At 39.6% G+C, this 13,905-nt stretch overlaps 1 protein-coding gene across 3 annotated transcripts in view; it reads left to right on the top strand.

Annotated features, from left to right (window-relative positions):
- The window catches only part of SYT1 (synaptotagmin 1), a 329,209-nt gene extending 322,559 nt beyond the window's left edge, over positions 1–6,650 (top strand). For all 3 annotated transcript variants that reach the window (XM_068190290.1, XM_068190292.1, XM_068190291.1), the window contains one exon: positions 3,626–6,650. In XM_068190290.1, coding sequence (XP_068046391.1) covers positions 3,626–3,832 — 207 coding nt within the window. In that variant the 3' untranslated portion in view covers positions 3,833–6,650. The remainder of the gene's footprint in view (positions 1–3,625) is intronic.
- Positions 6,651–13,905: the final 7,255 nt, after the last annotated feature.

Raw genomic sequence — 13,905 nt, forward strand, 5'->3', positions numbered from 1 at the left:
TTGTCCAGATGTTACTCCCAGAGCTCAGTACCTAAAATTAAGGGTTTCAGAAGTCAGCACAGTGAGATGGAAGTCACCTACAATAGCAGTGGGAAATACCAGGACAAAGCATTGTGTAATTTTTTTCGGGGACTCAGTTGCCTGTCTTTGAGCTACTGGGAGGCAGACCATCTCTCATGAGAGAGAATTAACTTCTTTTGATGCTAACCATCTTTTATCTGAAGAGAGAAGCTTTTTTTTAACCATCTCAGAAGGCATATGGGAAAAGAACTGCATGCTGGCTTCCCACCTGGCCATGGAGCCCCAGCACTGTGGAGATGTTAAACAATAAAACAGCTTTTCTGGGTGGAGCTGAGTAGGGAAAGGGTCCTTTCACGAGCTTCCCAGTTTAAATAACCATAATTTAAAACATCTGGGAATATATCCTTCTGTGGATTGTAAGAGCCGTCATGGTATAAATTATGTGCCATGCTTTTAAACTTGTAGTTTAAAAGTTTTAATGTGTTTAAATTGCTTGGACAAAACTTGGAGTTCCCTCTTCATTAGGTGAGAGCATGGTATGGGCTTTCACATTGTGTATCTTGGATTTTGATAGCACTTGGGCTGGAGAGAAGCCCAGGAGGCAAGGCCTACCTTTCAAGTAGTTTGCATTTTATTGACTTGGTACTAACAAAGTTATTAAAACTAGACAAGGTGAAGCATGGGTACAGTGACTTAGGTGCATGACTAGTCCATTTAGAATTTCTTCATGCCCTACTGCATGTACAGGTGTCTATGGATTCTAGGAATCAAAAAGTGGGAAATCCAGTGGGGGCTAATTTCTTTTGATTTTAATGAAAGCTGGTCTGTGTGCTTGTGAAAGATTTCACAAGGATCAAAGACCCAGAGGCAAAAAGAGATGAATCAAATCAAGTGGCAGTTTAGGCAGTGAGTGTCTTGATTTACAAATAGGGATAGGATTGAGGAGCTGGAATGGTTACCTCTAAATTACCTTATCAAAGCTTTGGCATGGCATGGCACATTTTTTGTACTTGACCATTTTGCCTTCTAATTCAAAGTAATGTTTTGAGGTGCATGTAGTTGATTTTAAAAGTATTGTGGTTTAGAGGTTTAAATTTTTGCCTTTCTTTCTTTTTTTAAAATAAGTTTATTACAATTACCTTTTAGCTATCTACCCTACTATATAGCCCTGATTTTAAATCTGCAATTATGGACTTCGGTCATTTGCCAATGTATTTTGAGTTAGTTATAAAAGACTACATTTAGTCTACTTCATGATGGATACTGAAGTGATTTCAGCATTAGAAAAACTCATTTTAAATGTTATTTAGACTTACTATGGTAGGAATCATTGTGACCTGTGCTATTCATATAAAAGTCATTAAGCAAACATTCACTGTCAAAAAATAATAGTTATACGAGTTTCTTGTTTGTTGGAGAATAAAGAGTGGTCATGGAGGGAAAGCAGGTCAATAGCAGTACATCTGTGTAATTTTAAAGGAGCCAAACGTTAACATTTTCAAGAATTTTACAGTGACTATGGGTTCTGGCTCTTAAGAGAAAGAAAGTGATGTCTTCAAGGGTAATGGGAGAGCACCACAGGGAAGTCAAATCCTGTTGCTACTGGCAGATCAGGCACATGTTTTGCCACATGCAAAACAGACAGCCTTTGTAGGCAGGGGTGTCTCCAGGCCCTCTCAGTCCAAAGGGCTTAATCACACTATGGAAACTGCTAATCCAAGTGTTTATTAGGAGAGGCACCTCTTGGGTTTTGCCATGCAACTGCTCCTTTAATATGTGGTACAAAGGCAAAGGGATGCTCACATTTCTCTGTAGGTTTAGTCCAGAGATCAGGAGGGGAGAATGATCTCCAAGTTAATTACCTGAGCTGGCTGTTCTTTAAATCTTTGTAGAGCAAGGAAAAGGGTCCTTCATTTACAGTGCTCATTTTTGTCTTATGATTAACATTTTAAAAAAATATACAGTAATAACTATCCCCAAGCTTCTAGGTACAGCAGGCAAGCATTTTTTGTAGTGCAAAAAAATAGTCTTATGCTTAGTTTTTATATCTTGAGTGTACCATGTGTCTAAAACATGTTCATTTGGGGAGGTACCATTAAAAGTGAGTGTATTGCAAACAGCAACACTGAAATGTAATTCTGACATCTAGAAATACTTACTTCAGAATATTGCCTTTTATCGTGAGTGCTCTGGGGAGGGAAAATCTTGAGTTTGATATATACTTTTGTCATCAGCAACTATATAAATACTTAAGTGCCTGCTGCTGGAATCATCTCTTTCTCTGGCTCAGTGAACTGTACAATCCTGTAAGGAAATGGACTTCATAAAATAAACCTCAAGACCCTGGTCTTGCTGCTTCTAGAAGATAATCCTATTACAAGCCCTGAAATTAATCATTCTAGTAAGAGGTCCATATTGTAGACATATTTAAAGCTTTAAATTTAAAAACGTAATTCTAGAGAATAGAGGATTTTTCTGGAAATGTGTTTCAGGGCATTTCTTCCTTCTATTCAGGAAGCTGACACGGGAATCAGGAAAATAGCTGTATGCTCATCGTTAAAAATAAAGCTCTGTAAGGAGAAGTGTTTATAGTTTTGAAAAATAAGAGTGAAAGTCTCAAGTGCTGTTGCAACAGAACACCACTCCACTGAAGGAATAGCTGTTTATGCTCTGCTGACAAATATTAAAGACCTGAAAGAGAGGAATTGTGTGTATGAGCACACAACTACAAACATAAATGCCTGGCTCAAACACCTCCCATTGCGCCCCAGCCTAAATGGATGGAAAATTGTCTATGAGCTGTGACAGATGGACTCACACAGACCATGTGGGACCTGTTTAACCCTGTTTGCCAGAGGTCACCATTCCTACAGAAGTGGCACTCCAGCATCAGCTCAGTCATAGGCTGTGCCAGTGTGTCAGAGCCGTGAAACACCAGGGGTTGATACATCCATTCCAACTCCCTTAAGCAGCCAGCCTGTTTTCTAGATTTCTCTGTAAATACACAGAATATACACAGTATACACACATGCTTGTACATGCGCACAAGTGCACACACGTGCATAGAGATGAGAACACATTTGTGTGTGTATAGTAACCATAAGGGCTATCTTCTGAATTTATCTGAAAATACCTGACTAGCATACTGGATGGATGGCTAAGAGTTGCTAAGAAGTAGAAGAGCAACTAACAGAACAGAATACAGCATTGCAAACATAGAGCCATTTATGAACTTTAGTTGTTAACTTATTTACTTAAAAAATAAGAGTGTGTAAAATTGCACAATTTTTGAATTAACTTAAGTTGTAGTATTAAGTTCTTAATCTGTTAAAGGAAAAACAATCAGCCTCGACTTCCATATGAAGCTACTTAATGCAAGGGAGCCAAGTTTCAAGCTAACAGGGAGGTTGTAAACCTGTTTTTATTTGGAAGGCCCACAAGATGCAAAAACAAAAGTTTGAATTTGCTTCTCATTAGGGTAACTACTCCAGCTGTCACACACTTCCCCCTTCATGACTTCTCCATGGCTGGCTGTCCCCACATTCATCCCTGCCAACCTTCCCCTTACTGTCATGCTCACTGCTCTTTCTCTGTCTCATTACAGAAAGTGCAAATTGTTGTGACTGTTTTGGACTATGACAAGATTGGCAAGAACGATGCCATCGGGAAAGTCTTTGTGGGCTACAACAGCACCGGCGCGGAGCTGCGGCACTGGTCAGACATGCTGGCCAATCCCCGGCGGCCCATTGCACAGTGGCACACCCTACAGCCCGAGGAGGAGGTAGATGCCATGCTGGCAGTCAAGAAGTAAATTAAATTAAGTTAAATTAAATTAAATTATGAAGAAGAAAAAGAAAAAGACGAAGAAGCCTTTCTGCATTTGCCCACATAGTGCTCTTTAGCCAGTATCTGTAAATACCTCAGTAATATGGGTCCTTTCATTTCCAGCCATGTGTTCCTGACACAGATCAGTTGTACTTTAAAATTCCCATTTTAATTTGCACAAATTTAAATGTAGAGAGCCTTTTAAAGGCGCTTCATTTCACCACTGCCCACCCCAGATCTACTCTTCTTTTAAGCAATATGATGTGTAGATAGAGCATGACAGAAATTATTTATTGTATCACACAGTTGTATATATACATCAGTATGCTGAGAATTTATTTCTAGTTTGTGTATTTGTATGTTGTAAGCGTTTCCTAATCTGTGTATATCTAGATGTTTTTAATAAGATGTTCTATTTTAAATTATGTAAATTGACTGAGATATAGGAGAGCTGATACTATATTATAGGGTAATTATTGTATCGTCTGCATTCCAGAAAAAAAAATATCCAACTTGTAAGGCACTAGTAGTGTTACACTGACATCTTAAAGGACAACTTAAATCTGAGCTTTCAACTGCACCATCCTAATAACACACTTCACGTCCACAGTGAATCTTAGAGGGCAAATCCAATTGGGTAGACTTCTTTCACAGGCAGCTTAGCATGATCTGAGCAGTTTCATGGCTGACATCATGGAGATGTAGCCAGAAGCCAGGATATAATTTTTTGTATATATTCCAAAGCAAACACATAACAGACTGAAGACTGAAATGGCTTTAGATGCAAAGTTTAGGAAGCAGTTCCACAGGAGGCAACAAATTCATCTAACATACGAAGACAGACCACTGCAGAAGTGCAGGGAGGGGAAAGAGGGAAATGCAGCTGTAGTAAAATGCTGCCATGAAAACAAGAGTAGCTCTCCATTATCACCTTTATACAAAATTTGCATACTGTGAATTCCATCCACGATTTCACATTATAATGAGTTTGCACATTAGACTTTGTAACAAAATATTTTATGATACTAACTCAGATTAGAAGGAATGCAGAATATTTTTTAGACACAGCCGTGTGAGTTTATTATACAAAATAGTTTCATGGTAAACAGACAGTATTGTAATCCCATCAGAAGATGACAAAATTTAGCCATAGTTCTAAATGCACTTCAAAGTAAGCCAAAAGAGAACAGCTAGTGACCTTTTATATACTATTTATACTAAGTTTTAATTTGTCCTTTAAAAAAAGTGAAAACAAAGAACAAGTTCTAGAAAACTGAAGCAACCTCTTCTGTATACTAGATGCTCGTTTCAGGAGGAGTTTTTAAATGTTTTAAATGTTATTATGTAGTAAATGGCACTATTATGAAGCTATTAGTCATTCCATAAGAGTCTTAAAAGACTGCTCTGTGTATCACTGTGACTGCCGTGTGTGCTTAGAAATGTAGTTTTCTCAGTGGATAGCAATCAATTTATTCCGTAGTGATATTGTAATAATACTGCCATTCCCTTCTACTGCACTGCCGAAGGAACGCATAGCACAAGCAGTTCCAGTTGTTACGGACCCATGTAGAACTGGAGAGCTATGCAGGGGACAAGGATGTTCTAGTGAATGGGTTGACCACGCAGCATTTTGTCAAGCCCTGTGCAATACTCTACGTTTCCAAGCCCCCTTGCCCCTGCTGCTTTCCTGTAGAGTCATCTTACAGCTCCCCAGCATGGCACCTACGCTGTACCATCTCATCAAGTCATTCAGGGCATCACCTCTAGCTCATGTACTGTTCTTGGAGGCCCCTCGCTTATCTTTCCAAGCTGTGAATATATTTATAATGCTTTTGAAGAGTTCATTATTTTCAGCAATGCAAATTACCCTAGAAATGTGGAAATGCTATTGCTTTTGGAGGGAGGCATGAGAATTAACCATTAATGTTCTTATCAATTTTCTGTGTCTAACAAAGATGAATGTAGTGCAGGGATGGCCAAGCATCTCTGTTTTTCAGTACTTTGAGGGTAAAAGCAGCAGTCAAGTACTGGGAGGAGAGTAAAAGCCTGTATCTCTCCCCACCTCCAAAAGTGAGACTAGCAAGACCCATTTTCTTTCTTTTTTACATGAAACATAGAAAAAACACAAGCGAGACATTTTCTGACAGAAACAGGCACATACATGCAAAGCATCAAGCTGGAATATCTTAAAATCTTATCGTTAAGGACCAAACCCCACCAAAGAGTAGAAATAGACAGTCAGCTTTCCAGCCGAAGAGCTTCGTGGTCTCCAGCTTTCAGTTACTCATTCAGGATAGCTGCAGGTTCAAAGTGCCAGGACTGACTTACTGTGTTAAGGTATTCTTAATGCTTTCTCTTCCTACACTGCCAGACTGAACGTCACCCTAGAACTGGTTTGTAAGGTACAAAGATTCTCAGAAACTGAACCTGCCGTGTGACCAAGATGACATTTTTCATCCTCAAAGAAGCCACATGTACCTTTCTGACAAAGCTGTGTGAAGTATTAGAATCTGATGCTGTAGAAAGATCCTAGTTGCCTTTGTGTATATTTACTGCCTGCTTGAGTGTTTCTCTGTGTGGGTTTTCTCTGTATCTTGTAGAAATGTTTGGGGTGTTTTATCCTGCCATATCGCTCGTGGCCCGCGAGCTGACAACTTTAGCTGTATTTTACCTTCATTTTTGATGAGGTGGTTTATATTTTGTTTCACTTTGTGTAGTGACTCCCCACAGTAGAGTTTTCCAATTGTCGTTAAAATAACATACATATTACACAGATATTCAATAAAAATGTTTTATTTCCTGTTGATGTTCTGGCATTTCTCTTTTGATCTAAAATTTTGAAAAGACAATTCACTCCAGGATTTTCACACAATCACATACTTTGAAGTGTCACAAGTGAAATAGCACAGCACGTTTCAAGGGGCTGTGAAAAGCTGCTTTCATCAGTAAGACAGTCACAGCCAGCAATGCTACAGTGGATGAATTCTCCACCTCTGTTGCAGATGAAGCACTATTACCTTGTTTACCCAGGAGCCTGATTATTTGCCTCAAAAACCATCATCCTCTATCAAAACATGACCATGACAAAAACTCCCAAGTAGTTGCCTACACATCAGTATTCTTCCAGACAATTGTGCTAAACCTGGAGTTGAAGTTTTCCTTCGGAGAGAGATGGTATATTTTAACCTACATCCAAGTGCTATTTCTAAGATGACCATAAAATTAAACCTCTTGTAGACTAAAGATCATTAAATAAGTGCTTAAACTATGGGGGAAAGGGGCAGCAGGGAGAAGGTATTGCAGGATCTAGATGCACCATTTTTGCAGCTCTTAAGAATACCAAGAAAACATCTTTGTCAATCAAAATCAGTTCTTTCAACTGAGTAATTAGTTAAAGTCAGTCATTACAACTAATGTAAAGAAAAATGCTTCTTATAATAGCTGTTATACTAAGCGAGGAAAGCAGCAAAAATTACCAATTTTATTCAGCTCATTTAACCCCTAATCAACTGTCAAGAAAAACATTCTTCCCAACTGTCAGACTGTTACCAAAGCAAAGTATCTGTCTCTCAGTCACTTTTCACATCATGAGTCAATGAAAGTTAATTGCCTGTTAGTTATGCAAAACAAAAAATTAAAAGTTTCTTTTTGATTACTCTAACAGACCTGTTTTATTTATTTAGGCTTTAACATTTCCTCTCCAGGCTGCCAGTTCAGTTTTACACATAGTGACCTGCATTTCAGAACATGAACCTACCAAATGCACATCCAGCCCAAATTTTCAGTATCCATTCAAGCATTGTTGCTTATCCAGGCATTGAAGAAAGTATGAAAAAGGAGTATTCTTGACATAATACCAAAATTTTTAAGCAGCCTTCATAAAGATTTGATGCATATGAGGTAAAGGTTATCTTCAATACAGAGAATATTTTTGATATCGCATCAAAAAGTAGTTCCAAAAGCACATGACAAACTGGTACAGGGGACATTAACACTGTGTAGCTCTTTGTCACTGGCATGAGGCATACAAAGAGATGTATGTCAAGATTATGCTGTATTCAAGATAAAAAAGAAAGTCCTACGAACTAGGGGATGATCCAGATGTCCTTCATGGAGCTTATAAAGAGGCCAAGTAAATTGGGAAAGTGAAGATAGCTCTTCCATGCTTCTGGGCTGAAGGTGGAGGGTACAGCTAGTACAGTCTTTTTTTTCCTGTGCATGCACTGTGTGATAACATGTTGAGATTTTGAACAGCCATTTAGCCCAAAATAAATACACCTACCTTACCAAATGAAGAGTTTCATTTTCTGACAGAACCAATCTCATCAATTTGACTGCTCACATTTAATTTCAGATCTTTGTACACAGTCTTTTTACTTACAACAAAGAGAGCACACAGTAGGTGATGATGCACTGATGTTATAGCACCAAATGGAGCTGACACGTTTTCCTCATAAACAAAAGACCAATGCACAGAAGTGACAAAATAGTCTCTGCTCTCCTAATCAAGATTATCCCACAGTCCTGCACAGACTTGAGTTTGCTTGCATTCCCCCTGAGCCCAGGGAAAGTTCTTTTATCTATTATGTTTACAAACATGTACCTTAGCCTAGAAGGTTTCATGGCTTTCCTAAGGAGCATCAGCACCCACTGGCACCAAGAATTTGTTCCAAAACCATGATATGGATCTGTCATTGAAGACTTCCAGATTGAGCTCAGGCTATATTTGTCTTCTTCAGCCATACACCATGATCTGACACTGATTAATGGGTAAAAGCTCTGATGGAATGCTATCAAGGAAATTAAGTAATCAGAGTGACTCACAGAGTCTTTTTCATGGATTAAATGAAGATTAAATGGTCAAATTTCAATATAGTGTATGATTAAGGATGAGGTGCTAAAGAGGTTCATTGTTGCATATGAACATTTATTAGTGATCTAGAAAACAGATGAATGAGTTGGCAAAATTTACCTGCGGTGTAAAATTTTTTCAGCTGGAACAAATCCAAATTATGAGGTCATCTCTAATTTCATATATTGAGAATCAAGTAGAGAATCAAGTACCAAGACAGGTATTCCAATTCAAATGTTACTGATCACCCAAATATTTTGGAGAAATTTTTGAACAGTAGTACCAAAAATGTCTCTAAAGATGATCTCAAATGAGAAGGTAAGGGAGCTAATCAAGCCACTAAGACAAATGAAGGCAGAACCTCTTTTTTACAAGAATTACTTCCAGAAAAATAGATTTGTCTTCTCAGTAGTCTATAAGAAGGTAATGAAAGCTTCTGATGAACTGTACACAAAGGATGTTACAATTACAATCTTCATATACATATTTAGCCTTCATATATGTTATCTGGAATATGTTTATTTGTAGACATACTTCACACACGGACAGAACATGCTCTGTGTGCCAGCGTGGCACTTGTACAGATGGCAGGATGCTTCCTGGCTTCAGACTGGAACTGCTGCCACTGAGACATCACACCCTCCATGCAAGTGACTCAAAGTGCTTTTCAAAGATCAGACTAAACCATGGAAAATACCTGTTGGAAAACTGGAAAATACTATCCCATTAAGAGCTGTCCTATGGTCTGGTGTCGAGTAAAAAGCTTTCCACAGCAGCTGAATCAGGTAAGTCTTTGTAGCTGAAACACAGGGTATAAAAAAGGATTTGAAGGGAGTCCTTGGCAGAAAGAAATTCTGAAAAGTAAATCTAAAAAGATCCAGTCTTGGGGGAAACAAAGACATTTATGGAGACAATATAAGTGAACAGCAAAAAAACATGTAGGACTAGTGAGTAAACATGTATCCTAGCTATCCAGAGTTCTGCTATACTACAGGTAGAAAAAGTAGCTACAGATTTGTACCAAAGTGAAGATAAGTGCTGCCTAAGTCACATAGTGCCTCTTTGAGCCTTCCAAGTCCCCAGAATAAAAACCTGAGAAGATTCAGGTTATCATTGTTGCTTTGCTACATGCTTCCGAAAAGAGCATTTTTCCTAACACAACGAATTAGCTTTCCCACTCCAGCCCAGTCATGAGGAGAATTGGTTAATGCTCTCACTCCTTTAACACAAACAAATAGCTGCCTGAAAGGTTTGAGCACTGTGACCATAATTAAATCTGCAGTAATTAGTAATGCAACGACAGCAAGCAAGAAAGCAGGCACACTTCTCCAACTGACATTTTTTGAAGTACAAATAACACAGAGGAATAAACTGGCAAAAATATAGGAAGAAAAATAAATTGTTGCAGATCAGGGACCAAATCTCTCTCTCTTGCCATATAGCCCCAATCCACAAGGTCTTACATGTTTTTGTCTTTCCCCATGTCACTGTTCTGTCAATAGAGCCACGAGATCTCTTCTAACTGAACTTCTGATCCCATGTTTGCTATTATGTTTTATTTACTGTGTCCACTAATCCAGCTGAGTACAAGCTGTTCCCTTCTTGATTATTCTTGATACTTCCTTTGCTGCACTTCTGCCTAGGCAACTTTCTAAAGTTTATTCAACTACTCTGTAACAACTCCTAACAATCTCTTAGGAACATGGGTTCAGGAAAAAACACTGAGTTGCAAAGCCTTTGCAACCAGTTAATATTTGTTTCAGAATATAAACTACAAGGATGCTACAGTGTTTCATTCACTTCCCACAGCCTACGTTCTGTACATAAAACCATACGTTCTGTACATATAAAACCTACGTTCTGTACATATGCCATGTAGAGTATACTTTTTTCTTTATCATGTTCTGCAACTCATTAGCAATGGACAGTCACACCAGCACTCCAAAGAAGTGTAGCAGCACTTTTAATAGAGAAGAAATATGATGGGTTGGGTGAAACAAAGGGCTTTGGTTTTTCCCCCTGCACCAGAAATTATAAATCACTTCCAACCATAGCTTTCATCATGAGTTTCCACTGCAACTTTCATCATCTCAAGTGCCTTCACAAAACCTCCTGTAACCTTTTCCCTAAGAGAGGGAGAACACTCTCCCTGCCTGGCATCATAACAGAAACCCACTGCATTATAACTCAGGCAGCTGAACAACCAGTATGGGCTGCTTATGAGTCTGACCAGTCTCCTCCCAGCCTTTTTTGAAGTTAGCAGTACTAATACTTCTCTGATTACATGCTCAGAGGACTGCCCCTGCTCATGCCTTGCTTAGGCTGCTTTGACTCCCATTCTCTTTTTAAGGCATCTCATGAGGAGCAAACTTTTGTTCAGACCACAATCCCATACCCACTCTCAGTTGTCTTAAAGAAAAATTTACATTTTAATGTCTACAGAATAGACAGCAAACATTAAGCAGAATGTAAATACAGGTGACACAGAAGTCAACTTCACTGCAATCTAGATTTTATCAAAAGAATAAGCAACTTAAAAGCATTATCAGGCAACTCCTTCATTCTCCTGCCAGCCTGGGTAACATTTTTATAATGTCTTCACTCTTTTGTATGTGTGTGCATTCATTATCTCCTGGGTGACAGCTCCATAAATCCTCTCGCACTCTTGATACATTCAAGGATAGATGAGGAGCTCCTTCATGACAAAATATTTCACATCCCCACACAATTACACAGTGTGTTCCTTGACTAGCAGCTGCTAAATACAGGTATGCACTGGCACTGTATTCCCCAGCACCTCACATTAGGTCTCCGCCTTGTGTAAGCAGTAATACACCATTCCCTGATGAGTGCATTACATGGCATATAACACATTCCTCTTTCATTTATGCCCATACTGTTGCCTTGTTCACTTTTGCTAGGGTTTGTAGCACACACACTTCTGGTCCACAATCTGAGCATCTGAGAATTGCTACACTGCAAATGCCAGCTATTTAAATTCTGAAGCCATAGCAAAGGCCTTAAAGATCCATAGCTTTTAACACTGCAAATCTGAAATTATCATTGACATAATTTGATAAACAAATATATTATCATCAGCCAAATCATCTTACTCAAAAGCACAAAAGCATTTGGATCTTCATTTCCTTAAAGATTGCTATACTCTTAATTAAAAAAAAAAAAAAAGATTTATGCCATTCCCTTCTCATCTCATTAACAATATGTTTCCCACATAGTAGAACAGCCACTTACTGTGACATGGTTAGCAGAGCTAGGTAATTTTCAAAATCCTGCAAGAATTGTATTCTTTCATCTGAAGTACTTGGAACATAATGAAAACATTTTATCCTGTTAATTATCTAAAAAAGTTATCCATGGAGTGAATTTGCTCTTATTAGCAGCAACATGGTCTCTTCCTTGTCATGCAACATGATTCAACAAGTCTGGTAACACAGCCACAGGGTACTACTTATCAAGGGGGGAAAAAATCCTGCATTGGAAATTACTGATCTGGATAATACCACAAAATGACTCATAACACCTGGCTCCCAGAGATTGCCTGGAGAATACTGTCCAGACTTGGCCCAAGGTGTCATAAGAGAAACCAAGAACTTTGTAAGGATCAGGGAGCTATTTTTTAGTCTGCAGGCAGTTTTACCATGTTTAAAAATACAGTGTGTGTAGCAAAAACATAAAGTCAGGTCTTCCCCTACACCAGACTTTGCAGGATGAAAGAAAGGAAGGACCTGATGAGGAGCAGCTGACTTCAGCTTGTACAGAACTGGATTTTGCATCACCCTCTTCCTTCCCCACTTGGTCTAAAAGGCATTCAAGGGAGGGAGGTCAGAAGTTTACTGGTAAACACAACAGCAAGAAGCCAGAGTATCTGTACTGTAAGGATGTCTAGCATCCTTCTCCCTAAATTGAAGAGAGACAGATTGATGGACGGACTGTTAGGTGGATGAGGAATTGGTTGGATGGTCACATCCAGTGGATAGTGGTCAGCAGTTCAGTATCCAAATGGAGGTCAGTGACAAGGACTGTCCCTCAGGGGTCTGCAGTGGGGCCAGCACAGGTTAATATCTTCATCAGTGACAATGACAGTGGGATTGAGTGCACCCTCAGCAAGTTCACAGAGAACACCAAGCTGAGTGGGGCAGTTGACACAGCTGAGGCACTGGATGCTCTCCAGAGGGACTTGACAAGCTGGAGATATCAGCCCACGGGCACCTCATGAGGTTCAACAAGGCCAAGTGCAAGGTGCTGCACCTGGGTTTGGCAACCCCCAGTAACAGTACAAGCTAAGGGATGGAGGAAATGAGAGCAGCCCTGCCGAGAAGGAACTGGCGATAGTGAGAGATGAGAATCTGGACCTGAGCTGGCAATGGGCCCTCACAGCCCATTGTGAAAGAAAGCCAATCTTGTCCTGGGCTGCATCCGAAGCAGCATGGCTAGCAGGGTGAGGGAGGGGTTTCTGCTACTGTGGTGAGACCCCACCTGCACTGCTGCCTCCAGCTCTGGGGTCCCAGCACAAGAAAGACATGGAACTGTTGGAGCGAGTCAGAGGAGGCTGCCAAGATGATTAGAAGGGCTGAGAGGATTGGGATCGCTCAGACTGGAAAACAGAATACTATCTAATTGTGACTTTTTCATACTTAAGGGATTTATAAGAAACATGAGGACAGACATTAGTGAGGCCTGCTGCAATAGGACAGGGTAATGGTTTTAAACTGGAAGAGGATAGATTATGACTAGATACAAGGAAGAAATTTTTTTACAATGAGGGTGGTGAAACACTGGAACAAGTTGTCCAGGGGGATGGTAGATACCCCATCCCTGGAAACCTTCAAGGGCAGGTTGGACCTCATGCCCTCAGGGCAGTCAGATTAGATGACCTTTAAAGGCTATCCAACCCAAACTATTCTTTGATTAGTCTTATCAGTCCCACAATTCCATCAGCCACTATCTCTCACCCTTCAAGCTTCTCACCTTCATCAGTGAGCATCAGTTCTTATAAAGATAGCAAATCCATCTTTGCTGGTTTTGCCAATAAAAATTGGGAGAAACATTGCCTTTGTCTATACTTCATGGCTGGATGTATTGTCTCTTCGACTTTACAGTCCACAGTTGCATTTTCAAAATCTTCTCTGATTCCAACCACAGCTACAGCTGGTTTTTGGTCAGGTTTACTGTGCTAGTTAATTGAA

This window comes from Anomalospiza imberbis, chromosome 5 (genome assembly GCF_031753505.1).
Source record: "Anomalospiza imberbis isolate Cuckoo-Finch-1a 21T00152 chromosome 5, ASM3175350v1, whole genome shotgun sequence".
In the NCBI taxonomy this organism is placed as follows: domain Eukaryota; kingdom Metazoa; phylum Chordata; class Aves; order Passeriformes; family Viduidae; genus Anomalospiza; species Anomalospiza imberbis.